The sequence below is a fragment of the Sorex fumeus genome, unplaced genomic scaffold (assembly GCF_029834395.1).
Source record: "Sorex fumeus unplaced genomic scaffold, SorFum_2.1 ptg000038l, whole genome shotgun sequence".
In the NCBI taxonomy this organism is placed as follows: domain Eukaryota; kingdom Metazoa; phylum Chordata; class Mammalia; order Eulipotyphla; family Soricidae; genus Sorex; species Sorex fumeus.
The window spans coordinates 9,779,571-9,807,401 of NW_026606095.1; the positions used below are offsets into that span (position 1 = coordinate 9,779,571).

Consider the following 27,831-nt stretch of genomic DNA (forward strand, 5'->3'; position numbering starts at 1 on the left):
GACTTACAAATTTTTGTGCTTGGGTTTCAGTTATACAATGATCGAGTACCCATCCCTCCACCAGTGCCCATTCTCCACCACCACAGATCCCAGTATCCCTACCCCGCCCCCCCCCGCCTCTGTGTCAGGGCATTCCCTTTTGTTCTCTCTCTCCTTTTGGGTGTTGTGGTCTTCAAAAGAGGCATTGAGTGGCAATCATGTTTGGTCTATAGTCTACTCTCAGCACGCATCTCCCATCCTGGGAGGATCCTCCCAACACCCTTTATTTGGTGCTCCCTTCTTTCTCTGAGCTCCCTTTTCCCCTAACATGTGTAGCTGGCCTCCAAGCCATGGAGCAAACCTCCTGGTACTAATCTCAGCCACTCTTGGGTATTAGTCTCCTATTTTGTTACTTTATGTTCTGGCTCTGTACTCAGAGAGCACCCCCCTGGGCTTGGGGACCATAAATGATGCCTAGCTTTCTTTTTACTTGTTTTCTGTAGGTACCAAGGAATGAGTTAGGGGTTGTAGCACAGTACCTGCCTTTTTTATATATAATAAGAAAGAAGCACGAAAAGGTGAATCAGTTGGCAAGACATTATTTTCAACTTAATGTTTTTCTTGAAGTGAATGTCTCTTTTGACTACTTTCATTTAGTAGTTCTGCTTTTACTTACACCAAAATATTTCATTCCCAGTGTAGAGTAAAAGAAGAAAACTAACTTTCTGTGCTATTTTAGATTTGGGGGGAGGGTGTTTTCACATCTGGCAGTGTTCAGGACACACTTTTCACTCCTTGGGGGATCATTTTAGTGGTATCCAAGGACATATGTGATTCTGAGGATAGAACCTGGGCTAGAGGCTGGCCAGGCAAGTACCTTATATGCTGTGCCAGATTACGGTACTGTCTTCTGCTTTTATTAAAAAAAATTTCAGATTTTGGACATTAGAGTAACAGAATACTACATGTTTTCTTAATTAAAAAAAAAAAAGAAGTATTATGAAATTATTTCACCTGGTGATATGGGACTGCCCAGTAAGAAATTTCTATTTGATTAAAACCAAAGGCCCTCCCGTTGATCGTCGATTTGTTCGAGCGGGCCCAGTAACATCTCCATTGGAGACTTTGTTGTTACTGTGTCTGGCATATCGAATACTCTCGGTAGCTTGCCGGGCTCTCCGAGAGGGGCGGAGGAATCGAACTCGGGTCGGCCATGTTGGCCGCGTGTAAGGCAAACGCCCTACCCGCTGTGCTATCGCTCCAGCCCCCCTTAATTTTATTGTACATATTGTTGAACATATCAGTGTCTGTCATTGTCACAGGTATAGTCATTTGAGGAGAATTATTTAATTTCAGGATTTCTGGGATTGTACCTGTGATTTCACTGTAGGATTTGATTTTGCAACTTAATAATTTAACACAGCTGAGGTATGGTTTTAAAAACACAGATTAATATTAATTAATTAATTAATTAATATTAACACCGATTAATATTAGGATGCATCTGATGCTAGCTAAATGGAGACGTTACTGGCGCCCACTCGAGCAAATCGACGACTAACGGGAAGTTAAGTGATTAAGTGATTAATATTAGGAACTATGAGGAGAGTTTTGGGTCCTTTATCATAAATCTTCTTTAATTTTAATGATTCGGGCCTGAGAAATAGTACAGTGAATAAGAGAGCACTTGGCTTGCATGTGGCTGGCCTGTGTTTGATCCCTGGTTCTGCTTATGGTCCCTGAGCACTTCTGTGAATGGTCCCTAAGCGAAGAACCAGGAAAATCACCTGAGCACTGCCAGATGATAATTTTTAATCATTCATGACCTTTCAAATAGATCTGTTTATGTTATTATTTTTATCACCGTATGAAACATGGCAAAAAATGAGAAAATTAATAATGAAACCCAAACTTATTGAACCAATTTACTGCGAAAATGGTCATCTATATAAATTATATATATTTTTATATTATATATAAAATTTTTCAAATTTTGGCATTTCAAATTTTTACATTTTTCAAATTTTGCCATTGGGGAAAAAAAAAGAATTTTAGTTAGTGAAGTACACAATTCTCAAGAGCACAACAAAGCTTATTGAATATGGGCAATAAAGTATGTCTGTTCAAAAAATTAAATTTCTAGCATATCATGTCTTTTCTCCAGGGGCACAGTAACACTTTATCTTATAAAATTCAAACTTCAATTTTTCAGGATAAGATGTACTGCCCAAATAAGTTTTAACTTCCTCACATATTTGTGTATACACACATACACACACATTCTGTTTGTTTCTAGGCACTAATCGCATTTTTCAAATTTTGTTTTTGTCTTTTTGGACCAGAGCCAGTGTTGCTCAGAACTTATTTTTGGCTCTGTACTCAGGAATTGCTCCCGATAGTTCTCAGGTTGGTGGCTCTCAAGTCAAACGCCCTACCTGCTGTACTATCACTCCAGCCCCACATTAAATATATTTTTGCATTCTCATTTTCAGTGAAACACCTTGCACAGCGGGTAGGGCGTTTGCCTTGCACGCGGCCAACATGGCCGACCCGAGTTCGATTCCTCCGCCCCTCTTGGAGAGCCCGGCAAGCTACCGAGAGTATTCGATATGCCAGACACAGTAACAACAAAGTCTCCAATGGAGACGTTACTGGGCCCGCTCGAGCAAATCGACGATCAATGGGAGGGCCTTTACCTTTACCTTTACCTTTTATATTAACATGCATGACACTTACTGGTACTGGAAAAAGGACATGTGATGCTTGGCACTGAACTGAGAGCCGTGTGCGCGATAAGATGTTCTCTGTCCCTTGAGCTCTCTCTGGTCCCAGCATTGCTTTATTATTGCAAAAAAGTATGTTAGATTAAAATCAAAGAGTTGCAAAGAAATGTCAAAATTTCTAGACTGAAAGGTTATTTAGTAAGTTAAGTATAATCTATAACATACTTTTTTTTAGGGTGAATTGCTATAGTGTTATATCTGCCCAGTGCCCCTTCGGTGGATTCAAGATGTCTGGAAATGGACGAGAACTGTAAGAATTGCTTTCTATTAAGATGAATGTTTCCTTGATTAAAATGATTGTTATTATTTCACAGTGATTACATAAAAAATAAAAAAAAAAGATTTATTCCAAGGGAATTAATTCATAATTTCTATTTGAATTAGAATTTGCTTTTTTTTTTTTCTGTAACACAGTACTGAAGGACAGAACACCAGAATATAGCGTTTCAGGAAGTCACTAACATTTTCTTACAGGATCAGTGAAAAGCTGTATATGTCTTTAGAATCTTCTAGGGAAGATAAAAAGTGGCAAAGATCAAAACCTATAGGGAATATAGCATAATAGAGAAAATACAACTAGACAATAATCAAACTGGATTTGAATTCTCACTCCACCACTTGCTAGCCTTGCAGCAGGTGGTGTACAACTTTGAGTTTTTTTTCTTATTTCAAATGAAGATTTTAGGCAAGAGTAATAGTACAGCGGTTAGGGTGCTTGCCTTGCATGAGCAGACCTGAATTTGATCCCTAGTGCTGCATATGATCCCCTGAATATCACCAGGAGTGATTCCTGAGCTCAATGCCAGGAATCAGCCCTGAGCACAGCTGGGTATGACGCCCAAATCGAATTAATAATGATGATGATGATGATGATGATGATAACAATATTCTAACATTAATTTTTATGGATTATTGTGAGAGTTAAATACCGTACTACATACTTATTTCCTTGCATTGACTCTGGCACAAGGTGTAAATTCTCTAGATTATTTGCTTCCTTTCTAATTCCTTCTCTCCATATTATCCGTTATCAGAGAGTCCTTGATAAAAGTTTATAGAAAGAATGTGAACAAATGTGAGATTATTCTGAAGGGCAAGTAGCTCATTGCTAGGTCAGTTATTTAACACACTCCTTTAGGAAGGAGAATTAAAGATCAGATAATCAAAAGATAGAATCAACTAATGGAGATCAAGTGTCAATTTTGTATGATACCATCTGGTCAAACTGTATGGTTTGACATAAGGATATTTAAGTGGAAATGAATGGAAAACCAGAATCAAGTCTTCAGTGATGATCTAAAATTTTAGAATGTCAGTAAAATTTCCTTCTTTAAAATAGAAAATGGAAGATTTTAGTATAGGGCTTTACTTCAAAATTTCCACTTGGGGATATTATCATTACTTGATGAACTTGATGAGCAAGTCATATCCTGCAAGGTGGTTAAACAAGAGTATTAAAACAGGAACTCAGGTGACGCAAATTGTTCAATTACAGTTTACCCTCCAAGACAGAAAGGCATAATTGATTGGTCTCAAAAGTTCTTAAAGAGAGAAAAATAATTGTCTGCACACTCTCATGATGCCCGAAGCTGAATTTGTATCTTCGATCATAGTATTAACACTGGAATAAATTAGATGGCAGATTCTACCATTGCTGTAATTGTACTAATTTGCACTTAGGTTACCATAGGTCACTTGAGACTTTTAAACTTGTGTCTCAGCACTCCACATGAGATTCCTTTATGCCTTGTTCCTTTTGAAAAGGGGGAAATTAAAGTGGAATAAACTACCAGGCTTATCAAAAGAGCTCACATGATGATTTTTTGCTTGATTAAATGTGTCCAGTCTTTTCAAACATTCTCAATGGGTCTACTTAATTAGTGTCAGGTTTGGTTTTGTGCACAAGTGTAAAACAGATATAACTTTTTAATAGTACTTACGACCCTGGTGAGAAACATTGATGTGACCTAGAAGTTTGTTGGAAATATTGGAGCAGACCTAGTGAATCAAATAAATCAACACTTGAATACAATCCTAGTTTAATGGTATATTGAAGATTTTTAAAAGCATAGAATCAGCAACTCAAAGAGCAGTGACATAAATAGGAATGCTTTTGTGCTCTATGACACATACAATATATGTTGAGGAAAAACAAGGAGCAAGACTTATATCAGCCCGAGAATGACAATAATCACACTTAGGTCTCTCCTGAGAGTTTCAAGTGTCTATGAAACCCCAAATACAATGGAAAACCTATTGACAAAAATCATGGGTTAATTTATCTGACTTTGTGAGATAAAATGCTTATTATACTATTATCCTTTAATGGGTTTCAGACAACTGAGGCTAAACCCTTTAATTACTTTGAAGAACATGTTCATTGAAGCTTTTAGAAGGTATTTTCAGAAGCTTAATGGCCCAAGAAAATAATCAGTGTAAGAGGATTAGGTTTCCCTGGAGAAAAGGATGTCTTCTACATACCTGTCTATATCACCAGAAGAAAGGAGTACAAAAGGATCAAGATCTTTTTACTTTGTAAGCTTACATATGCGTGAGTGTTATGATTTGCAGAGTACTCTTATGTTATGTAATTTAATCCTCTCATTAAATAATGCAGGGAATAGTTTAGCTGGGCCCTTGTAGTTGTCTCTTGAACAAAGAGTAAATCACGCTGAATTTCTAAAATTGCTAGGAGGTCTAGAAAAGGTGAATTAATAACAAAATAACAAGGTTCTAATGGATTGACTTGTGTTCACGCTGAGAAAGCCCAACATTACTGAACCTTATCCATCTCTTTAAAAATAAAAAAAAAAACTGGAATATAGCAATCAATATAATTAGGTTGCCTTCCTCCCTCTAATATTCAAAAGATGACATTAAAACTCTAATTGGGAAGTGTTTTCTTTCAAAAACTATTAGCAAACTTTAGAATAAAAATGAAAACATGGCAATGTCTGGGTTCCTCACTCTAAAAATAATTGCATAAAATAGCAACCCTAGGCTAACCTCTACTTGGGTTTACAATTTCACAACCTGAGAGTGATTATATATTACTATTTATATAGTATCATACTGTCCTATTTATTTGAACCTAAATTTCTGTTGGGCTGACTTGTGTTTTCCAGTGGTAAGTGGGACAGTGTGAAAAAAAAAGCCAATTTCTACTAAGTCAAATGAGTGTGTATGAACATCTAAAGTGCAAGAGTATGTTTTAATTTTTTTAACACACAGATATTTATGTGACACCAGATCTCTTATGGTTGGCTAGTTGCTATTGAAATATACACAGAAAATATTTTCCATTGTCCCTATCCAAATGATCACGAACAGACTTGTTCCGAAGTGTGTAGTATAGTACGTTTGTACCAGTATACTGAATTACATAATTTTTTTTTCTCTCTAGGGGAGAATACGGTCTCCATGAATACACAGAGGTCAAGACAGTCACAATGAAAATTTCTCAGAAGAATTCATAAAGAAACTACGGGAGTGGAAAGAAAAAGCAGTAGTCATTAAGCATCTCCAACATTGCTAATATATTATAGTGGATTTTAAACAAAGTTGTTCTTTTCTTGATTTCTTAAAAAATAAGCAAATCATATTAGCATACTACAACACCTAGAAAACGTTGCTATGTGGCTCACTCTGAAAGAATCATTTTTTTTTCTTCTGATATGTGACCCCCAAAGTCCTATCTGTAATAAAAAGAATTAAATTTCAAAGCAAGATCTCTCTAGCTCTGTAATAGTCACTTAGTTTTCTTTGTAGCTACTTGTCCAAGATAATCATTTTATGGAAGAGGACCAATTGTCTTTTAGCTTATTTGCCCTTATGATGTACCTTGAAGTACTTAACACACATGTTAATTGCAGGGTGTATGTGCTCTGTCCCTGGAAGTTGTGAAGTCATTGGAGTTTGTTGAAAACTTATCTAGAATGTCTGTCTGCTTGTCAAATGAAGTAATACCTGAAGTACTCTGCTGTAATCTGAACATAACGCTAATAAAAATAGCTTTGCATGATACTTGTTAGATTGAATTGTTGACAATGTTCTGGTTATAGTGACTTTCTTTTTCTTTAATTTTTCTATTTTATAAAGTAGTTTCAATATTTCATTACACTTAATATTCAAACACCAACCCCACCACCATTACACCTTCCCACCACCATATTTTGGGTATTTCCACCCCCAATCCCAATCCTTGCCCCAAAGCAGAAACAAAATGATATATTTTGTATTGTTTGATATGAAAAATTGCCAAAAATGCTACGAAAAAAGTATCCTTAGAGGAGAGAGAGTAAGAATTGTTGTATTCCACCCAGGAGTCATTACGCCCTTCTATAAGAGATTGCTAACATGTTAGAAGTTGATAGCGATAGCACAGTGGTAGGGCGTTTGCCTTGGAGCGATATCTGGAGCAATAGCATAGCGGTAGGGCGTTTGCCTTGCACGCAGCCAACATGGCTGACCCGAGTTCGATTCCCCCGCCCCTCTCGGAGAGCCTGGCAAGCTACCAAGAGTATCTTGCCCGCATGGCAGAGCCTGGCAAGTTCCCCGTGACGTTTTATTTGGGGTCTTGACAAAGAAGTCTGACCATCTCATAGGTGGGCGGCCAGGCGTTCTTTTGATGTCCAGTGTGATCCAGTTGGTAAAGGCTCTAGTCCAGTGGTTGTCTCCAGATCACATTATGTGTCCAGCCCATCTGATTTTTAATGCCTTGGCAAACGAGACAGCATCCCTGATTCTCGGTCATCAATTGAGGTCAGAGCTCTGGATTCTTTCTCTCACTTGAGTGAAGCTTGATACTCCAAGCATAGCTCTTTCGATTCCTCTTTGGGAGACCCAAATAGTGTTCTCATCCTGTTTTCATAGGGCCCAGGTCTCTAAGGCGTATGTTAGTGCAGTGTGTGTGTGTGTGTGTGTGTGTGTGTGTGTGTGTGTGTATACACATATATATGTATATATGTAAAAAATAATTTGCCTCTAAGATTGGTTGCCTCCTTCTTTGAACTCCATCAAATGTGGTGTGGTAATATTGATGCATGGATAGTGTGTATAGTATAAAGTGTCACGTGGCTGATTGGTCCAATAATAGGTTCACTCATGACGGAGGCTTAGCCCCAGCATGTGGAGAACAGCCATGAGCATAGCAGCAGTTGAGTTCTGGAATTTTCCGCTGACGGGACTGGTCCCTTGGGGTGGAGAGGGCTCTCACTCATCCCCCTCAGTGGCGCCCTGAGTGGAAAAGCCTGGCACAGGGTCTGGTGGCATGGTTCTATTGTGGCTTTCTTTTCTTATCACTCAAAAATGGTATTAAATTGAACATAGAAAATAAAAGTAAATTTACTTGACTTTGGAACTCAGTGGTGATACTTTTAAACATGAACGGGAATCCACTTACTTTTCAATTGGGCCAAGAAAATTTTTATTTTTCAGTGTAATTCTGTTATTAAATAGCAAGCTTTTGCCACTGATAGTTTTAGTTCTTCAGTTGATATTTAGTGAGTTCCAAAATTTAGGGTGGATATTGGGGATATATTTGGTGTAGAAAACTTGTCAGTAGTGCTGTTCTATTACATCAAGGAACTTTCATGTTTTGTTCAGCTTGTATTTTATTATATAATGGGTTCTTTTTAAACATAAATCCAATGTCATAGTTTTATTTGTACAGAGCTCCAACACAATGCTCTTCACCAATACCTGGACCCCTTCACCTTTATCCCAAGAGCTGCTCCTCACTAGCACCCTTAGATGACAGTTCTACTGTGTCTGAAGATTGTTTCCATTGGAAATAGCTAAATCCTTCGATAGTCACGATCACGATCATCCTGCTGTTCGTCGATTTCCTTGAGCAGGCACCAGTAACGTCTCCTTCTTCCTAGCCCTGAGATTTTAAAAGAGCCATTTCAATGCTCTTTCAGGATTAGGAGAATGAGACCCATTATTGTTACTGGTATTTGGCATACTGAGTATGAGTCTCCTGCCCCCGCGCCTGGCTGTCCTCACCGGGGCCCCTTGGAGCAGGGAGGGTTGAGTTTCTCTCCCCCTCCCTGCCCCGAGCAGAGCCCCAGCAGCTGAGGACCTCCAGAGCCAGTCACGGCCACGCTGGGACCACTCTCCACACATCCGGATGGGCCTCATGCATGAAAGAACTGGCAGAGGAACCCAGGCACACAGGTCCCGGGGCTGAGGTCTCCAAGCCTACTCGGATTGGGACTGAGCCTTCTCCACCCAGACCCCTCATCTTCCAGTAGGTAGGCGTCACACCCACCAGCTGCCACCAGCGCCAGACTGGTCCCATCAATGGCCAAGATGCAGAGACTATAAAACCCAGCTCCCGGAAATGCGTGACCACATCCGTGGCCATGTGACATCTTATTATCTTGTTTTTCCATTGGAGAACCTGGCAGGCTACCAAAAGTATCCTGCCCGCACAGCAGAGTCTGGCAAACTTCCCGTGTCGTACTCAATATGCCTTCTATAGTAAGGAGCTTTAATTTAGTGCAGAACAAAGATACCATCTAAAGGAGAAGGATGGGGCATATAGAAGAAATAAGAATTTTAAGAATTGCAATAGTATAGAAAATAATGTGCTGAAATTGATATTGTGATGAACTTTGAGGGAATTTGGAGTAGTCATCAAGGAAATTTACTTGGCTATGGACCTTAGTGATGAGTAGATGCATAGCAGAATAAATAAGAGATTCTATAACATTTACAACACAGCCTTATCTTTTTAGACAAATCACTTGGGGTCACACCTGGAAATGGTTAAGGCTTGCTCTTGGCTCTTTCTCAGACATCACTCCTAGTTGGGCTCAAGGGACCATGTGCAGTGATAGGGGATTGAACCTGATAGACTAGGTCTAAGGCATTCACCTTACTCCCTGTACTATTTCTTCAGACCATATACTACTAGTTTTACAGCACAGTTACTACTTAGGGAAAAAATGAAAATTTTCTATACATTCTTCTCTTGAAGTTTTAAGTTACTTGAACTTTGAAGTTTGAAATTTTAAATTACACTGGAATAATTTCTGGGAAATGGTCCAATCTAGTGAGTTCTGCTTAATGTATATTTAACCAGGCAACTTGTGTTCTCTCTACCTTCATGCTATGTCATTTGCACTAAGAAACATTAGGTTAAAATGTGTGATCCTATACAGTGAGGCAGCGTTGAGGATTCTGAAGGGAAAATCTGAGAACAAATGAGGAGATGCTGAAACAGTGCCACTCTGTAAACCATAATAACTAAACCATACTTACATATCTACACCCTCATAGAAAATACTTTTTTGATATTTATGTTCTTCTAGTTTCCTCCAAAATAGGATACAATAAAACCCTAATAAAAGAATTGAACTTTTGTGTTTTACTGCACAAACTTTACTGCACATACTGAACACATTGTGTTCCTACTTACTGACTTAAAATTTAAAGATATTGGGGCTGGAGCAATAGCACAGCAGGTAGGGTGTTTGCCTTGCATGTAGCCAACCCAGATTCGATTCCAGCATCCCATATGGTCCCCCAAGCACCGCCAGGAATGATTCCTGAGTGCAAAGCCAGGAATAACCCCTGAGCATTGCTAGGTGTGACCCAAAAAGCAAAAAAAAAAAAAATTAAAAATATTAATATTTAAATTTGTCTGTTTTAAACCACATATGCAAATGCTCAGAGCTTATTTCTGGTTCTATTCTCAGGAATCACTCCTGGCAGGGTTTGGGAGATCATATGGGGGGCCAGAGATTGAACCAAGTCAACAGCCATGGGCAAGGCAAATACGCTGTACTACATCACCCTGGCACCAACACTAGTTTTTTTTTTTAATCAGCAAAACACTCAGGGTGCTATTATTAGGAAATTATAATAACTGCTACCATTAAGTGCAATAATATATAGTAAAATGTTTAAGTTCTTAGATTTGAAATAAAATCAATACAATTTTCAAAAGTTTTCCACTACTATGTGGGCCTCACTGGTTTGCAATCTGAATTATCTTGGGACATAATTACCATTTTGAAATCTAGAGGAATCAAGACCTCAGTGAATGCTTTTTGGACATTGAGGAGGGTAAATTCCAAAATACAAGGTAGAGTTATATTTTCCAAAAACTAGACAGTGCCTACATTTTAAATATATGTGTTTAAAACAACACTAAATAAATTAATAGGTAGACAAGTTAATATTATAATGGCATTTCACCAGAACACTTTTTAAAATGTATAACTAAGGAGATTGAACACAGAACAAGACAAAAGTCAGAGTAAGTTTAAATATTTGAAATTAAATCTTTGCAGTATAAATAAGACATTACAGGATTAAACAAAATTTTCTGATTTATATTGGCTTATCTTGAGCTTCTAGACATAATTTGTATTCCTTTTACTCCAATTTATAAAGTCATCGTGGCAGTAATTTTTAAAACATTGAAAGTTAAGTGGTTTTTATTCTGTCTGGTGCAACAACAAAAACAACAGAAAAGGAATTTTTTACAAAGATTTGTATCTCATTGCCCTCAGTTTTCAAGTGGTCAAAAGCAGGTATAGAAGGACTGGAATCCTTATGGAAAAGAGATGGATACACTGGTGACGAGATCTGTATTAGAATTATGCCCATGAAAATTAACATTTAAAAAAAAGCAAAAGTATTTTTATATCCAGGACCATCAAATTAAGTCAAAATTTGATGCCAACTACTTAGGCAAAGGTAGTGCCAGGGCTCACTCAGTTTTCATTGATCTAGTTTTTCAGTTATCTAGTTCCTTTTTTCTCATATGTATTTTTCATTTTTCAAAATGCAAGTTTCTAAATATATTTTGATACAAGAAAAGCAGGAGGAAATGTTTTTTTCTTAAATTCGTGGGGCCTACCGAATAAAGAAGTAAAAAAAAACTGGAGCTTTATAAAAATATAATTTGGGAATTAGTAATAATCCTAAAAGGCCCCATTTCCTAAATAATGCATGTAACTTCTTAATCATCTTTTCCCTACACTCTTTAAAAATCACACATGAACCATCATCTAAATGCTTAACTTTTGTTTATTTTTTTTTCAGATAACAATTAACTAGATTACATTTTCACATAAAGCAGAAATTTCTCGTTAGAATTTTGTGTGCTGATTTATCTTGGGAATTTTTTAATGGTCAATTGAGATAAGTTTGAATTGTTCATTTTTTTTCTGGTGTTGTGTTTTTATATGTAAAGTGATCATCTAATAAAAACAAGAAATCATGTAAAATAAAGAAGTAAGTTTAGATATTTCAGGCAGGAAAAGGAAAAAAACTGGGAAAATTATCCTTAATGATAATTAGTTTGAATGTTTATGGAAAAATAATATTGGTTAGTGAATTAAGAGCAAATAGAACATGGAGCACAATGTGATTTTGGAGATAAATTCGATGACGTACCAACATCCAATTATGATGAAGAAATTGAGAAGCTCTACATAGAGCTAGAGAAGTTCTATAAAGAAGACCACACCTTCTGAAGAAGACCACACTTTGTACAAGATCATTGTTGGTGATTTTAATGTCAAGATAGGACCAAGAAGATCAGCCAAAGAACTCCACATCAGGACCCACGACCTAGAATGAAACAAACAGGGTGAGAAACTGAGTTCATCATGTCGACCAAGAACAACCATAGTAACCACTGTTCCAGAAGGCCTAACATGGGAGTCTTCCAGTGGATGGTTCCACAATGAAATTGATCACATCATATTCATTGATGGTTTTGCCTGACTTATGTCACTGTTGTCCCAAAATTCCAAACAGGATCTGGCAACTGTCTCCTTCATGCAAAACCGGGGAGAAAGGACTGCAAAGTTTAAGAAGAGAACTTCCAGAATGATCACCAACTGGGAGCTCTTTGGCACTACTGCAGCAACATGGGAAGATGCCGTTGTTCACAACATTGATGAAGAGTAGGATCGACTGGTTCAGCACCTCCATGATTGTGCGAGGAATACTGAGAGAGAGAAAGCCACAAAAAGATGCCTGTCTTCATTCACCAACGTGGCTTGGCGCAAGTCTAAGTGAACATCCACAGTTGCAAAGCAGTGCAGTGCAGAGAAGTGATCAAGGAAGACTCAAAGAGCAGCAGTGCTGGCAAATGCAGCAGAAGCCGGAAAAAGCATTCGCAATGCCCACCAGTCCTTCGCCAACTACAAGACCAAGATGACTGCCCTCCGACGTCCTGATGGATCAATCACATCCAGAAGGGCAATGGAGAAGATTATCCATGACTTCTACTCGGATCTCTTCGATAGCCACGTCCACCTGCCCACATACCAAATTCCGCTGGATGGATATGTCGTTTCCTGTAAAAAACTAAACACACCTAAGGTTGTGTGTTCTTGGGCTCTCTGGACAGCTCTATCTCACCGCCCGTGTTTGGTGCCCTAGGGCCGCTGTGTGTGGCCTGGATCAGGATGGCTGTTGGCCAAGGGCAGAGGAAGAAAGAGACAAAGGCCAGGCTAGTTGCTCTTAGTAGCAGTTTATTACAAGGAAGTTTATCCCAGAAGAGAAAGTTATGTTATGGAGGGCCTAGGTTCTCTTAAGCACGTGTTCCCCTTGCTAGTCTCTCCGTGGTCCATCTTGCAGCCCTGCTCTCTTTCTCTCCAGCTCCCTTGTCTCTCAAACTCCCTTGCAGTCTGGGCTGACACTCAACCCAGTTGGGTAGCCAAATGAACATAAGAAAAACCTTCCTGAGGGCCCACCTAGAAGGTATTCTAAAGCCATTCCTGACTGCCCCAGGCAGAATACCTCCTTAAGGTGTTTTTCTCTTTTCCTCACTTAGTCCAATAAACTATCAACTATCAACTATTCCTGAGGCTATGCAGGAAGGACAGAAAAGTGTTATCCTACAGTTCTCAACATTCTCCCTTTAGAAATCCAACATGCCATTTCAATGGTAAAGAAGGGAACAGCACCTGGTCCAGAGAAGGTCAAAACCAAAGACCTGAAAAATCTGCTGCCAGTACTTATCAGTACACTGGCTCAGCTCTTCACACACTACCTTTCTGAATGTGAGGTTCTGTCCCAATGGAAAACCAGCAGAACTCTACTACTGTACAAGAAGAGAGACATACACGACATTGGCAACTATCGCCTGATCTGCCTGCTGTCTGTCGTCCACAAGTTGTTCACTCGAGTTATCCTGAATAGAATTGGCAGAACACTAGATGAAGGACAACCATGCGAAAAAGCTGGTTTCTGGAAAGGATTCAGCACAATTGACCATATTCACACGATAACCAAGCTCATTGAGGTTTCTCAGGAGTTCAAGATGCAACTCTGTCTAATGCTCATTGATTTAAAGAAGGCCTTCGATTCTGTTGAGACTGAAGCGGTCATCAAAGCCCTAGTTAAACAGGGCATTCAAACTTAATACATCAGGCCCCTCCGTGAGCTGTATTATGGATTCACTACCAGGATCTCACCATTCTACAAGGAAGTGATCATTCATATCAAGAGAGGGGTTAGGCGGGGTCATACCATTTCACCAAAACTCTTCAATGCCACCCTCGAGAACATCACGCAATGACTGGAATGGGAAGGAATGGGAGTGAAGATAGACGATCGGCAACTACACCGCCTCTGCTTCGCTGGTGACAACGTTCTAATAACACCAAACATCAGCCAAGCAGCACAAATGCTGACTGACTTCGACCGTGAGTGTGGAAAGGTCAGACTACAGCTGAATCTCATGAAGACAATGTTTATGAGAAATGGTCTCGTTCCTGACATTCAATTTGCTCTTAATGGAATGAACATCTCCGAATGCTACAGTTATGTGTACCTACGTCAAAAAGGCAACATGACAAATGACCTGGCACCTGAGTTGTGCAGGAGGGAGAGAGTGGCTTGTATGCCTTCAAGAGCATCAAAGAAATAGCTAAGAGGATGAAGAACCTCCAGCTCTGGGTATATCTCTTCAATTCCACTGTTGTTCCTGAATTAACATATGCCTCAGAGACCTGGGCTCTACAAAAACAGTATGAGAACGCTATTGGGGTCTCCCAAAGAGGAGTTGAAAGAGCTATGCTTGGAGTATCATGCTTCACTCAAGTGAGAGAATGAATCCAGAGTCCCGACCTCCGTCGACGATCAAGAATCAGGGACAGTGTCTCATATGCCAAGGCATCGAAAATCAGATGGGCTGGACATGTAATGAGATTTGGAGACAACCGCTGGACTAGAGCCATTACTGACTGTATTCCACTGGATGTCAAAGATAGTGTGGCCACCCACCTACAAGATGGTCAGACTTCTTCGTCAAGACCCTGAAGGATCAGTTTGAGGCTCTTTATGTTCCTGGAGCAAGCAGGTACCACTGGGCTACACTAGTATGTGACAGGGACAGATGGAGACGTTGCTAGCGCCTGCTTGAGCAAATCGATGAGTAAAGGCATGTCAAGTGATCAATCTGATAGCACTTGTTTATTATTATCATTGTCACTGTTACTGTCCTCCCATTGTTCATCTATTTGCTAGAGTGGGCCCAGTAACATTGTGAGATTTGTTACTGTGTTTGACATATCAAATACATCACGGATAGCTTGCCAGGCTTTTGTCGTGTGGGCGAGATACTCTCAGTAGTTTGTCCAGCTCTCTGAGAGGGGTGTAGGAATCAACTCGGGTTGGCCATGTAGGCAACATGCAAGGCAAACATCCTACCCACAGTGCTATTGCTCCAGCCCCCAAAGTGCCACTTTAACTAGCAATAAATTCATATTGCTCTAGCAGTCTTGTAGAACAACTATAAAATGAACAAAAAAGTGAGCAAAAATAAATACATGAAGTCATCAGGCAGATTTAGCATTGTAGCACTGTCCGCATGTTGTTCATCGATTTGCTCCAGCGGGTCCGGTAACATTGTGAGACTTGTTACTGTGTTTGTCATATCGAATATGTCACGGGTAGCTTTCCAGGCTTTGCTGTGGGAGCAAGATACTCTAGGTAGCTTGCCGGGCTCTCCAAAAGGGCTGGAGGAATCAAACTTGGGTCGACAGGGTCGGCAGCATGCAAGGCAAATGCCCTACCCACTTTGCTATCGCTCCAGCCCCAGGAACATTTATTCTAAGTTTTTTAGGAAACATTACTTTTATTAGTTTTTTTATACTATAAATGTCAAATATGATTTTCTTCTTAGTATATAAAATACATAATTAGATTTATATATTGCATATTGGGCTGGAGCGATAGCACAGTGTATAGGGCATTTGTCTTGCATGCTGCTGACCCAGGGTTTGAGTCCTCCATCACTCTCAGAGACCCTGGATACCGAGAGTATACCACCCACATATAGACCCTGGCAAGCTCCCCGTGGCATATTTGATATTCCAAATATAGTAACAAGTCTCAAAATGGAGATGTTACTGGTGCCCACCCGAGCAAATCGATGAAAAATGGGATGACAGTGTAATTTTTACTATATCACCATAATTTACTAAAGTTGTTTATTAAATAGTTGTTTTAGGACTTATATGTTCCAACACAATCCCTCCACCAATCCCATCACCACTGTGCCCTTCCCTCCACTAATGTCCTCAGTTTCCCACCCAACATCCCAGCATGACTCCTTGCAGGGATGGATTTATTTTATATCACTTGTTACAACAAAAAAGCAAATGGAATCATCAAACCTTAGGTTTATAGTAGCCAATTTATGATAACTGTCAAATCTCACAATGATGTTACCAATGAGTCCTTGTCTAAGGATCTACTGTGCTTATTGGTGCTGGTTAAGTCTCCTGTGTATTGGCGCATGGCGTTTGGTCGTCCATGCAGCAATCCCATCATATTTGCAGTGATTTTACTGGGCCGACAATACTATGAAATTTTGAGGTCTCATGGGGCTAAGCATGTTGCCACAAGGTACAAAAGTTACAGATTTTGAGTACTTTGGTGGCTTGGCAATTTGATAAAAATTCAACTGTGTCGCTGAGCCATTTTCACGTCAGAGGCTACCAGAAGTGGCCGCAGGTTGCTGAGGCTTCTGGAAGTAAAGGGAATATACCTTCCCCCATTCCAAGAAAGAGAATTCAGCCCACTCCTCTTCTGAGAATACCTCAGAGTTCTCAGCATGTACACTGGTCCCACCTGGGAAATTTATCCGCTCCTCATTCTGTTTGATATTAAATGTTTTGCTGAGCTGTTTCTGATTGGTATACTTTTGTGTGTGTGTTGGGGGAGGGGAGATGTTCATACTTGGAAGTGCTCAGGGGTTACTCCTGACTCTGTGCTCTGTGCTCTGGCATCCATGGATGCCAAAGATTGAACTCTGGATGGCCTTGTGCAAGGCAAGCACCTTCCCTGCTGTACTAGCCTTCTGTGCCTGCTCATTTGTTTTTGTGTCGGATGCTGTAAGGTGTGGATGTGGGCTGCTGTGTGCAGGTGGGTTTTGGAAGAATGTCAATACATTCAAGTGACATAAAGTAGCACTGTACTGCACTGTCCTCCAGTTGTTCATTGATTTGCTGGAGCAGGCCCTGTAACATCTCCATTGTGAGACTTGTTGTTACTGGGTTTGGCATATCGAATACGTCACGGGGAGCTTTGCTGTTCGGGCGAGATACTCTCGGTAGCTTGCCGGGCTCTCAGAGAGGGGCGGAGGAGTCAAACCTGGGCCGACCTGGTCAACCCCGTGCAAGGCAAACGCCCTACCCGCTGTGCTATTGCTCCAGCCCGACACGAAGTGAGCTTCCTATTTTAGAGTCTGGCCTGAGGGCTGAACATAGGCAACACACAGGGTGGCCAAAACTCCCCTTGAAATCTTGGCATAAGTGTCATCTTTGACAATCAGAGTTAGAACTAGAAAAAATGATCATTTAAGGTAGTTCTTTAGTAACTAGAGTTAGGAAACAAGTGCCATAGCAAGATTGTAAGAAATATTGCATGGATACTATGCTTAAATATATTATTGATTCCTGAATTCCATGTGTAGAGGTTAGAGAAAAGTATTCTGCTGAGAATTGAGGAACTGAGCAGAGGGATTGGGAGAGATTGCAGGAGTTAGTGAGCAAGCCTAGCATGCAACCTACAGTTTGGTATAATTCTAGCCCAGAAGAGCAGGTGGTCAGTGGGGCTTAGGCCCTGGACCTCTTAAGCAGCACTTGGGAGGTCAAAAGCAGATAATAACAAAAAAGACCTGGGCTAAAAAAACCTTAAGTTCTACCCGAAAGACATATTCTTCAGTGTTAAAGAAACAAAAAGCATTATTTTTCAAAGACATAAAATAGATTCCAGACACTCAGAATATGCAAAATATCTAGGATACTTTCCAAAATTACTCAACAAAAGATTAGGACAACAGAAATCCATTCTCAAAAGAAAGGAAAATTAACTTAATTTAGACCAACCCCATTTGAGCAAAATGTTAAATTAAGCAAAATAATAGAAAACATCTACTGTAACTACATTCAATTACAGAATAGAAAATACTATAAATGAAAAAATATGAAATTCAGACTAATAAAATATAATTTTAAATAATAAAATATGTATTTACATTGGAAAAATGCAATATCTGAATTTTATTTTGTGGGGTCTTATTGAAGAGGGACACATATGTTGGCGCTTAGATCTTTCTCCTGGCTCTGCTCAGAGATTACTCCCCAATACTACATAGGGTACTAAGAAGCTCAGGGTACCTTATGGAATCAAACCAGGCTTGGCTACATGCAAGACCAGTACCCAGTGCTATTATCTCCTTGGCTTCTGATATGGGAATTTTAAAGTTATCTATATTTATAGAATGCAGGTAACAAGAAAATGATCAGTAACTTTATTAATAGATAAACCTTTATTACTACTCTACTCTTTATTATACGCATATACTTCTTATTGGGCTGGAGCGATAGCACAGTGGGTAGGGCGTTTGCCTTGCACACGACTGACTCGGCCAACCCGGGTTTGATTCCTCCACCCTTCTCAGAGAGCCTGGCAAGCTACCGAGAGTATTTCACCCGCACAGCAAAGCCTGGCAAGCTACCCGTGACGTATTCAATACGCCAAACACAGTAACAACAAGTCTCACAATGGAGTTGTTACTGGGCCTGCTTGAGCAAATCAATGAATAACGGGAGGACAGTGCTACTTCTTATTACTCTTCTTTTCTTTTAACATTTTCTATTGTTTTAAGCATCTTACTACTTTCAAGTAGGGTTTATTTTCCTTTTATAGAATTCCTTTAATATTATTTAAAGATTGGTTTAGTGGTAATTAATTCCTTTAGCTCCTGTTTGTCTGAAAAAGTTTATTTCACCTTCAAATCTAAATTGACAGTGTTTCTAGGAAGACTATTCTTCTACCACGAACCTTCTATTTGGCACTTTGTGTAGAATATTACCCTCTCTTTTGGCCCATTGAAATTTTTATGGAAAAAGCAGTTGGTAGACTTATAGGAATACCTTAATTTGCTTCTTTTTCTCTGCTTTTATCATTCTTTATCTTTTCTGTTTGTTTTTTTGGCTACACCTGGTGGTTCTTGGGATTTAGTCCTGTGTGTGCTCTGGGATCACTACTGGCAATTTTCAGTGAACTAGTATGTGGTGCCAAAGATATAAAAATGGTTTTTTTAACATTTATTTAGTGCCACCAACCAACTAGTTTCACAGTTTTTAGGGGTTATTTTCATGGATACCTTTAAATTTTATAGGAATGGACATAAGATGCTAACATAGACATTTAGGATTTTCATGAGTTCACTTTGTGTCAAGTTCACTTATTTAAGGGTTCATCAGGCCTACACTAAATGTGAAAAAAAATTGTGATTTAGTCTGCTACCTCATTATGTTTAGAAAACTTTATTTTAAAATAATTTCACCACTGAAAAAAGAGGTCAGTGGTCTGAACTCATGTTTTCTGTACAGAAGGCCCAAGTTTTATCCCCAGAACTACGTTTGCCCAAGAACCAGTAGGCATGGTCCCCAAACCAAAGTAAAATAAACATAAGAACTAAATAAAATTCAAAAATTAATTAATTTCAAGCTTTTGGAGAAACTTTACAAAAGCACAGAGACTCTCACATATTTTTAATTTGCTAATTTTTAATATTTTCATATGATGATATAAAACCCTCATTTGTTGTATAGTAACATTTTTCCCTTGAGACAGACTTTAAGAATTTTTTCTGAATACCATATCTTCTTTCCCTAAACTATTTCAATATCTTTTTCTAGAAAATATAATTATTTTACAAAACTCTAATTTTGGAAATCTAACATTCACAACATGTTTATACGCAAAAACACAAGCCAGAAATAATTTGCTAAGCCACACCAAATTTCTTTAGAGCACCATCCTACCCGACCCTCCATAATAAAAGTTTTAAGTTAGGATATTGAATCACGTTTACTTATTATGGCTTCTTTTTGTTTTACTATTTTTGTTTGTTTTACTATTAAACTTAATAATGTTAATAGATCTTGAAATCACATTCCTAAAGTGCAGTCTGGAGGGCTAGTACTTTTTTTTTTTTGCTTAAAGATTAAGAAATCCACAAAACTCAGAGTCACTGAACTAACAAGAATCAGTAAAACGGGACCTGAAGGGTTTAAAAGATGAAAAAAATTCATTTTAAGATTTGATTACTAATTACCACTCTATGATAAATTAGCAATGGTGTGTATATAGTTATAAAATATGCCTTCTCATAGGATAAATTTGAAAAAAAAATCCAGGATACTAGAAGTATACAATACAGTGTGTTGATCTACTGAAGAATATATTAGCTTTAATAATAAAATATCAAATAAAATAAAATTAGCTTTAATAATAAAATATCAAATAAAATAAAATTAGCTTTAATAACAAAATAGCAAATAAAATTTTCTTTTAATAATAAAATAAATAAATAAATAATAAAATAAATAAAGCAATAATAAAATATCAAATAAAATAAATATAAATAAAATAACAAAATATCAAATAAAATAAAAATGCTCTGCATTTTCTAGCATCCTGGAAGTTGGTCTAATCTCAGCACACTGTAATTGTGATCTTTCCATCCTCTTCCTCATTAAAAAAATATTCTATTCAAATAAAGGTTAAAATGCACCATCAAAGGAGAATCTAGGTGGAGAAGAATGTGAACAACAACAAAAAAAATTGTGGCTTAGAGTTGAGACTAGAAATTTAAATGCATTCAATACCAAAGTGGAGCTATTTCTAATCAAATGAACTCAACTGCCTTTCACTCCTGAGTTGCTAGTCACTATTATTAATCTTTAAGCTAATAGACAGAGACAGTGGGACGAAGTGATCAACAAACAGAAAAGACGGTTTTAAATGCAGCACAGGAGAGTACAGTGACATTGGTCACTAGTGATTGAGTCAGAGGCTCAGCAGCCATGAATTCAATGGAGAGGATTAGTAGACTTAAAAGCACAGGGCTTCACATTTGTGTTCAATGTTCAGTCATCCCATTTTCCTGTAACCACAAAATGTCAGTGCCAGAAAAGAACCTATTGTTCTCTAGAACAACGATTTCATATCACAGAATGAAGAGTTACTTGAAAGGTCACTAAATTACCAGTCACCAAGCCTGGCTAATGCCTGCTGGATCCTGACTTCTCATTCTGTGTCACTGCACTGAAAGTATGTAACTGATAGTTGATTAAATGTTAAGTATGGAAAACAGTTATTGTTATCTTAAAATTTGTATTCAAATACTCTTTTCTAAAAATAAGAAGCCCTGTAGCAGCAACACTGTTTTTATTTTATTTTTAGGGTGCATTCAATTTGGTCTAAAAAGGAAATCAAATTCTAAATGATAATTTTGAAGGCCTGCAAGGAATACAAATGTTTATGACCATCACTTGCAGAATGCCTTGGTTTAGTAACGAAATTTAAAATATGAAAGGACTATCAAAAGTCTTCCTGCAACATATTTATTATTATAAATCAGTGCTATTTCAACAACATCAAAAATCTAGTGTGAACAAAATAATTGAGGCAGGAGAGACAGTATGGCAGTAAGAAGCTTGTTTTGCATGTTGCAAACCTCAGTTGGATCCCCAGAACCACATAGTATCCCCCATGCACCACCAGGAGTGACCTCTGAACACACAGCCAGGAGTAAGTTCAGAGTTGCCAGGTAGGGCCCCCAAAGAAGCATAAAAAAATACTATGGGCTAAAAAGGACATAATTACTATGAAGTCCTTAATCTGTACCAAAATAATAGCTGCTGTACAGAGGTTATTTATTTCATAAAAAAAAAACAAAAAAATCTTATTTTCATAATGCTTAAATCTAATAAAGGAGGTGAGAAATATGCAAAAAGCATAAAAACAACTAAACTACATAATACCACAAGACTGGTAATAACAAAGTCTGCAAATGTTTCAAGGGAGGAAAGTGGTTTTTCACTTCGGTAACTTTGGTAACTTTCAGAGAGAAGACAGATTCAAACCCCCCTGAAGCAAACAGCCACATACATAGTTTAACAGAGGAGACCCAAACTCCATAGAGCTGAAGTTCCAGGAGAAACAAGAACATTTAGGTGAGACACTGAAGTGGAAACCCACTAAGATCAATGAGTGAAAACAGTAACACAGAAGGCCCAATTTGCACCTAGAAATTCAGTAAATCCTCAGGCCATGTTTTTAGTAACATCATGGCAAGACATACATTGCAATCACTCTATCACTGTATCGCTGTCATCCCCTTGTTCATTGATTTACTCAAGTGGTGGGCACCAGTAATGTCTCCATTCGTCCTAGCCCTGAGATTTTAGCATCCTCTCCTTCCTCGTCTTTCCCAACGCTGCCATATTAGAGGCTCTTTCAGGGTCAGGGGAATGAGACCTGTTATTGTTACTGTTTTTGGCATATTGAATACACCATAGGTAGCTTGCCAGGTTCTGCCATATATATTGTAATAAACAATATAAAGCAAATTAACTAGGAAGCAGTTTTGGGGAGGTGGGAAGTCTTGAAGGGACACTGATGAAGGTCAGGGCTCATTGGTGGTGGGACTGGTGTTGGAATATTGAATACCAGAAACAACTGTAGTGTGAGCAATTTTGTAATTCACTATTTAAATAAAATTTTATAAAAGCTAGAAAGCACCAAAAATAATATCTGGAGTTTTACTCAAGTTTTTGTATGTGTCTAATCATAATAAATGTAAAATGCATGTTTGAAATCACTTATGTGAATGATTTTGACAGATCTCCAACTCTATGTCGTTAAAAATGTCTTTTTCATAAAAACAAAACAGAACCCAAAAGAAGCAAAATATAAATAAATAAACCCAAACACTTATGAAAAGAGTTGAAAAGTCTCACTGTGTCCCAGTCAAAGTGAGTATAGAATGACAGTGAAAAAACATGCATGAGCAGAAGAGGACTCTGTTGGCAGACACAGCATGTCCTATGTAACTGAATCTCCTCTGATGTTTTGAGCTAGATTTGAGAAAACAGAAAGGGAAACTCTTCCATTAATGCAACAGAACTTTAAGGGCCAGTACAAGCTCCCATCGTGAGACAGCATATCACATATTCCTAGAGAAGTACAAACAGAATATTTTCCATCCCTTGTGTCTTCAACGTCTGTATTCGTAAGTGATTCTTCAGAATAAAGTATGTGTTTTCCCTCCGGATGTTTTCACATACAATTTGTCCTAACTCTGCTGTTCCACTGTAGCCTATCACTCAACAGTAAGGTTAGGCTGTTCCCACAACAATCTGATTTTAATTCCTGACTCCCACATCTTCCAAATCAGACTGACATAACCCACATCAGTATTCATCATCACTGAATCACGGTCCTCCTGTTGTTCATTGATTTGTTCGAGTGAGCCCAGTAACATCTCCATCATGAGACTTGTTGTTACTGTGTTTGGCATATCGAATACGTCACGGGTAGCTTGCCAGGCTTTGCCGTGCGGGCAAGATACTCTCGGTAGCTTGCTGGGCTCTCTGAGAGGGGCAGAGGAATCAAACTCGGGTTGGCCATGTTGGCCGCTTGTAAGGCAAATGCCCTACTGCTGTGCTATCGCTCCAGCCCATCACTGATTACCGTTCTGAAAAATGAAAGCCACAGCTGCCATGAACACTGGGGAACACCATGGAACACCATGGGACTTGGACAGTGTACTCAAGTATTCATACTGAACATCAACAGCTCTACAGGTTCTGTTCTACATACATTGCCTCAATTCATTGCTTCATTCACTCCTCTCAGCAGCTAGTATGTAGGACCCATACTACTTTCTTCATTTATGTGTGAGGAAATTGAGATTTCAAAAATTTATCAAGAGAAGTGAAATGAGCCAGAAAGAGAGGGACAGGCATAGAAAGACTGCACACATCTGGGGAATATAAAGTAACAGAATGGGAGTCGGACACCCAAGAGTAGTTGAGATAAATATCAGGAGGTCTGCTCCATGGCTTGGAAGCCGGCAGCACATGCTGGGGTCAAAGGCAGCCCAGATAGAGAAGGGAACACCAAGTAAAGGATGTTTGGAGGACTCGCTCAGGATGCGAGATGCATGCTGAAGAAAGACTATAGACCAAACATGGTGGCTACTCAACACCTCTATTGCAAACTATAACACCCTAAAGGAAAGAGAGAGCAAAAGGGAATGCCCTGCCACAGAGGCCGGGTGGGGTGGGGGGATAGTCTGGGGGTGTGGGAGGGCTACTGGAATCATTGGTGGTGGAGAATGGGCACTGGTGGAGGGATGGGTACTTGATCATTGTATGACTGAAGCCCAAGCATGAAAGTTGTAAGTCTACAACTGTACCTCATGGTATTTCACTAACTAAAAAAAATTACCAAGAGACAAATTTTCATAGCTAGTGAACAGCAGTATGAGGATTTAATGACAGGAAGTCTGATTATGTAATCCCTCTTGTTTCAAACCAAAACACCATAGTAACTAGGCAACAGGTTCAGTGAAACAATCACAAGACACCAAATACCATTAACAAACTTGAGTTTTCTCTTGTATTAAAGCATTGAGATTTTTTAATTTCTGAGGTATTTTAATTTTATTCTTTTTTTTTTTGTTATTTAAGTCCAGACCCTTCAGATTATTTTGTGAGACTTGGGGTGAGTGGGTTTTTAGTCATACCTTATTATGCCAGGGCTTATTCCTGGGCTCTGTGTTCAGGAATAAGAATATGATGATCAGGATATCACATATATCAGAATATCAGGAATATGATTCTCTGATCACTACTCCAGGTGGTGGTCAGAGATTCATATGCTCAATTCAGAGTGTTCTCTACCACTCTCTTCTCCCTATGACTCTTCCAAAAGCATCAGTGGCTAATTTGTTGGTATTCAAGTTATGAATTTATCATTTTTGGTTTTGCTTTTTGGGTCACACCCGGTGATAAACAGGGGTTTCTCCTGGATCATGCACTCAAAAATTACTCCTGGCAGTGCTCAGGGGACCATATGGGATGCTGGGAATCGTACCCAGGTGGACCGCGCGCAAGGCAAACGCCCTACCCGCTGTGCTATGGCTCCAGCCCCATGTCTTTATCATTTTTATATTCTTGCAGCACTTTGAATTTTTCTCTCCTTGCAATTCATTTATTTTTCAGCTATAACTTTCTTCACAGATTAGCCTAATGAATAACAACCAGAGATTTGACTCTGAGCTTTTATTTTCACATTGCTGATCCAGAACAGTGATAAGGATCTTTCAAAAAGCTAAAAAAAAAATAGAGAATGAATTTTCTCTCTGCCACCCATGCCTTTTGCAAATTTTTTGTTTCTAAAAGGTATATTTTACAAGTCAAATTATGTTTTACAAGTAAAACAAATGTCAAATTTTTCATAAATAATTCTGATATTTTTTCCCCTTCCCAGTCCCTTAATTATAAGAGTGGTAGAAAGAAGGCAAATATATCTATCAAAAATTATACATCAAACCCCACAGTTCATTATCTTTCTAATATGGAATTAATAAGCAAAATGTCAAGAATGGAGCCATTCTTCTAGTTCAGTTTAGTTTTGCTTTTGTGTGGGGGCCACATATGGCTGTGCTCAGGGCTTCTTTCTGGCTCTGTACTCAGATCACTTTAGTGGAGCTCAGGGGACTAGATGGGATACCAGGGATTCAACCCATGTTGGCTGTGTGCAAGGCAAGTGCACGATTTTTGGTGCTATCTCTTCAGCCCCAACCAGAGCCAGTCTTCATTCACAAGCTGCACGTGGAGAACAATAGACTACATGAATCACAAGATGCCCTTCCCAACACAGGCATGCATGTTGATCACCACATAACAAAATAAGAGACTAACACCCAAGAACAGGTGATAAATACCAGGTTGTTCACTCCATGGCTTAGAGGTCAGCCGCACACTCCAGGTGTAAAGTCAGCTCAGATAGAAAAGGGAGCACCAAATAAAGGCTGCTGGGAGAATCCTCCCAGGATGGGAGATGCCTGCTGAAAGTAGTCTATAGACCGAACATGATTGCCACCCAATGTCTCTTCTGCAGACCACAGCACCCAAAAGGAGAGATAGAACAAAAGGGAGTGCTCTGCAACAGAGGCAGGGCGGGATTGGGGATGGGGGGTTGGGAGGGATACTGGGATTGGTGGGGGTGGAGAATGGGCACTGGTGGTGGGATGGGTACTCGATCATTGCATAACTGAAACCCAAGCACAGCAACTTGTAAGTCTACAACTGTACCTCATGGTGTTTCACTAATAAAACAAAAAAATTTTAAAAAATACTATAGAGATTTTGCATGTGGAGCCAGTGGGACAAGGGGGCCAATTGACATGTATGAACGAAGTGAAAATGTTGGACAGTGCTGTCAAAAAATTCAGAATGGGATGGGGGGATGGGGGTGGGAGGGATACTGGGATCCGTGGTGGTGGGAAATGGGCACTGGTGGAGGGATGGGTATTTGATCATTGTATAATTGAAACCCAAGCACAAAAATTTGTAAGTCTACAACTGTACCTCATGGTGTCTCACTAATAAAAATTTTTAAAAATTAAAAAAATAAATATTTTATGAAAAAAATTCAGTGTTCTCTCATTTGGGGATGTAAATATCTGATTCCTGATACTTTTCTTTTTTTTTTCAAGCTAAATGATGCACCAAAGTATCTGAAGAGGCTCTGAATTGTGACATTTCTAGAAAATTTCTAGATGTATTATCCAAATAAATGAAAGCAAGTGGTCATTATTATAGAAACATCTGCTAATTCCCTGGACAAAACCAGAATTTCCTTTATCTGAGCATCCTGAGGTATAAAAGCTCCAAACCTTGCAAATCTCAGATTTTCACATAAAACTGAAACTGAGAAGTCTGTCATAGCCTCTCTTCAGGTAGAGGGTGGTGGTAGGGGAGGAGGCATAACATGAAAATGTTTAGCTATAACCTGCCCTGGGCATAATTGCATGTTCCAAACAACATCAAACAAAGAGACAGTCTCAGCTTACTGTCATAAAGTGCTATTAGGTTGTCAAGAATCCTGTGATCTCAAACTGCAAGAATAGGCAGAAAATGACTGTGCAGATAATATTAAAGGATTGCAGGATATTCTCCCCATTGTTGCATTATTGTTGTTTTTTTTTTCTTCAAATCATTTTTAGTCACATTCAGGAGGGGGCATGCTTTCTCATAAGGCAGATGGTGTCATTAATGTGAAAGAGTAGCTGTGTTGGTATTATGAGTCTCACCTTCTCTCCCAGTTTATAGGCCTTTTTAAATGCGAAGAAATGTAGGAAGCTATGTCATAATTATACCCAGCAGGTAAAAAAAGAAAGCACTGACATTACATTTCTGTAATTCATCCACATTTCCATTAATTTCCCAAAGTCCCAAAGGGACTTTCTGGTTGTGACAGATGGTTTGCTGTCAATTTAAGGAAGACATGAAAACAAAATGACTGAAAAGCCCAACTTCTCCCTCAAGAAACAGACACATCTGTCTCTATCTGCCATACAAGGAGAAAAAATAGTACATATTTGAGATCAGGCCGACCATATAAAGTTGAAGATATTAATAACCTTTCGATATAAAGTGAGATATCTTCCACCACAGAGCCCATATCACCACTGGAATCCAAGATACTAAAGTGAGCAATCTTC

At 38.9% G+C, this 27,831-nt stretch overlaps 1 protein-coding gene across 1 annotated transcript in view; it reads left to right on the forward strand.

Moving 5' to 3' along the window:
• ALDH1A1 (aldehyde dehydrogenase 1 family member A1) overlaps nt 1-6,785 on the forward strand; it is a 54,571-nt gene extending 47,786 nt beyond the window's left edge. Inside the window, exons 12-13 of the mRNA XM_056118747.1 lie at nt 2,938-3,012; nt 6,166-6,785. Coding sequence (XP_055974722.1) covers nt 2,938-3,012; nt 6,166-6,238 — 148 coding nt within the window. The 3' untranslated portion in view covers nt 6,239-6,785. The remainder of the gene's footprint in view (nt 1-2,937; nt 3,013-6,165) is intronic.
• The last annotated feature ends 21,046 nt before the right edge of the window (nt 6,786-27,831 follow it).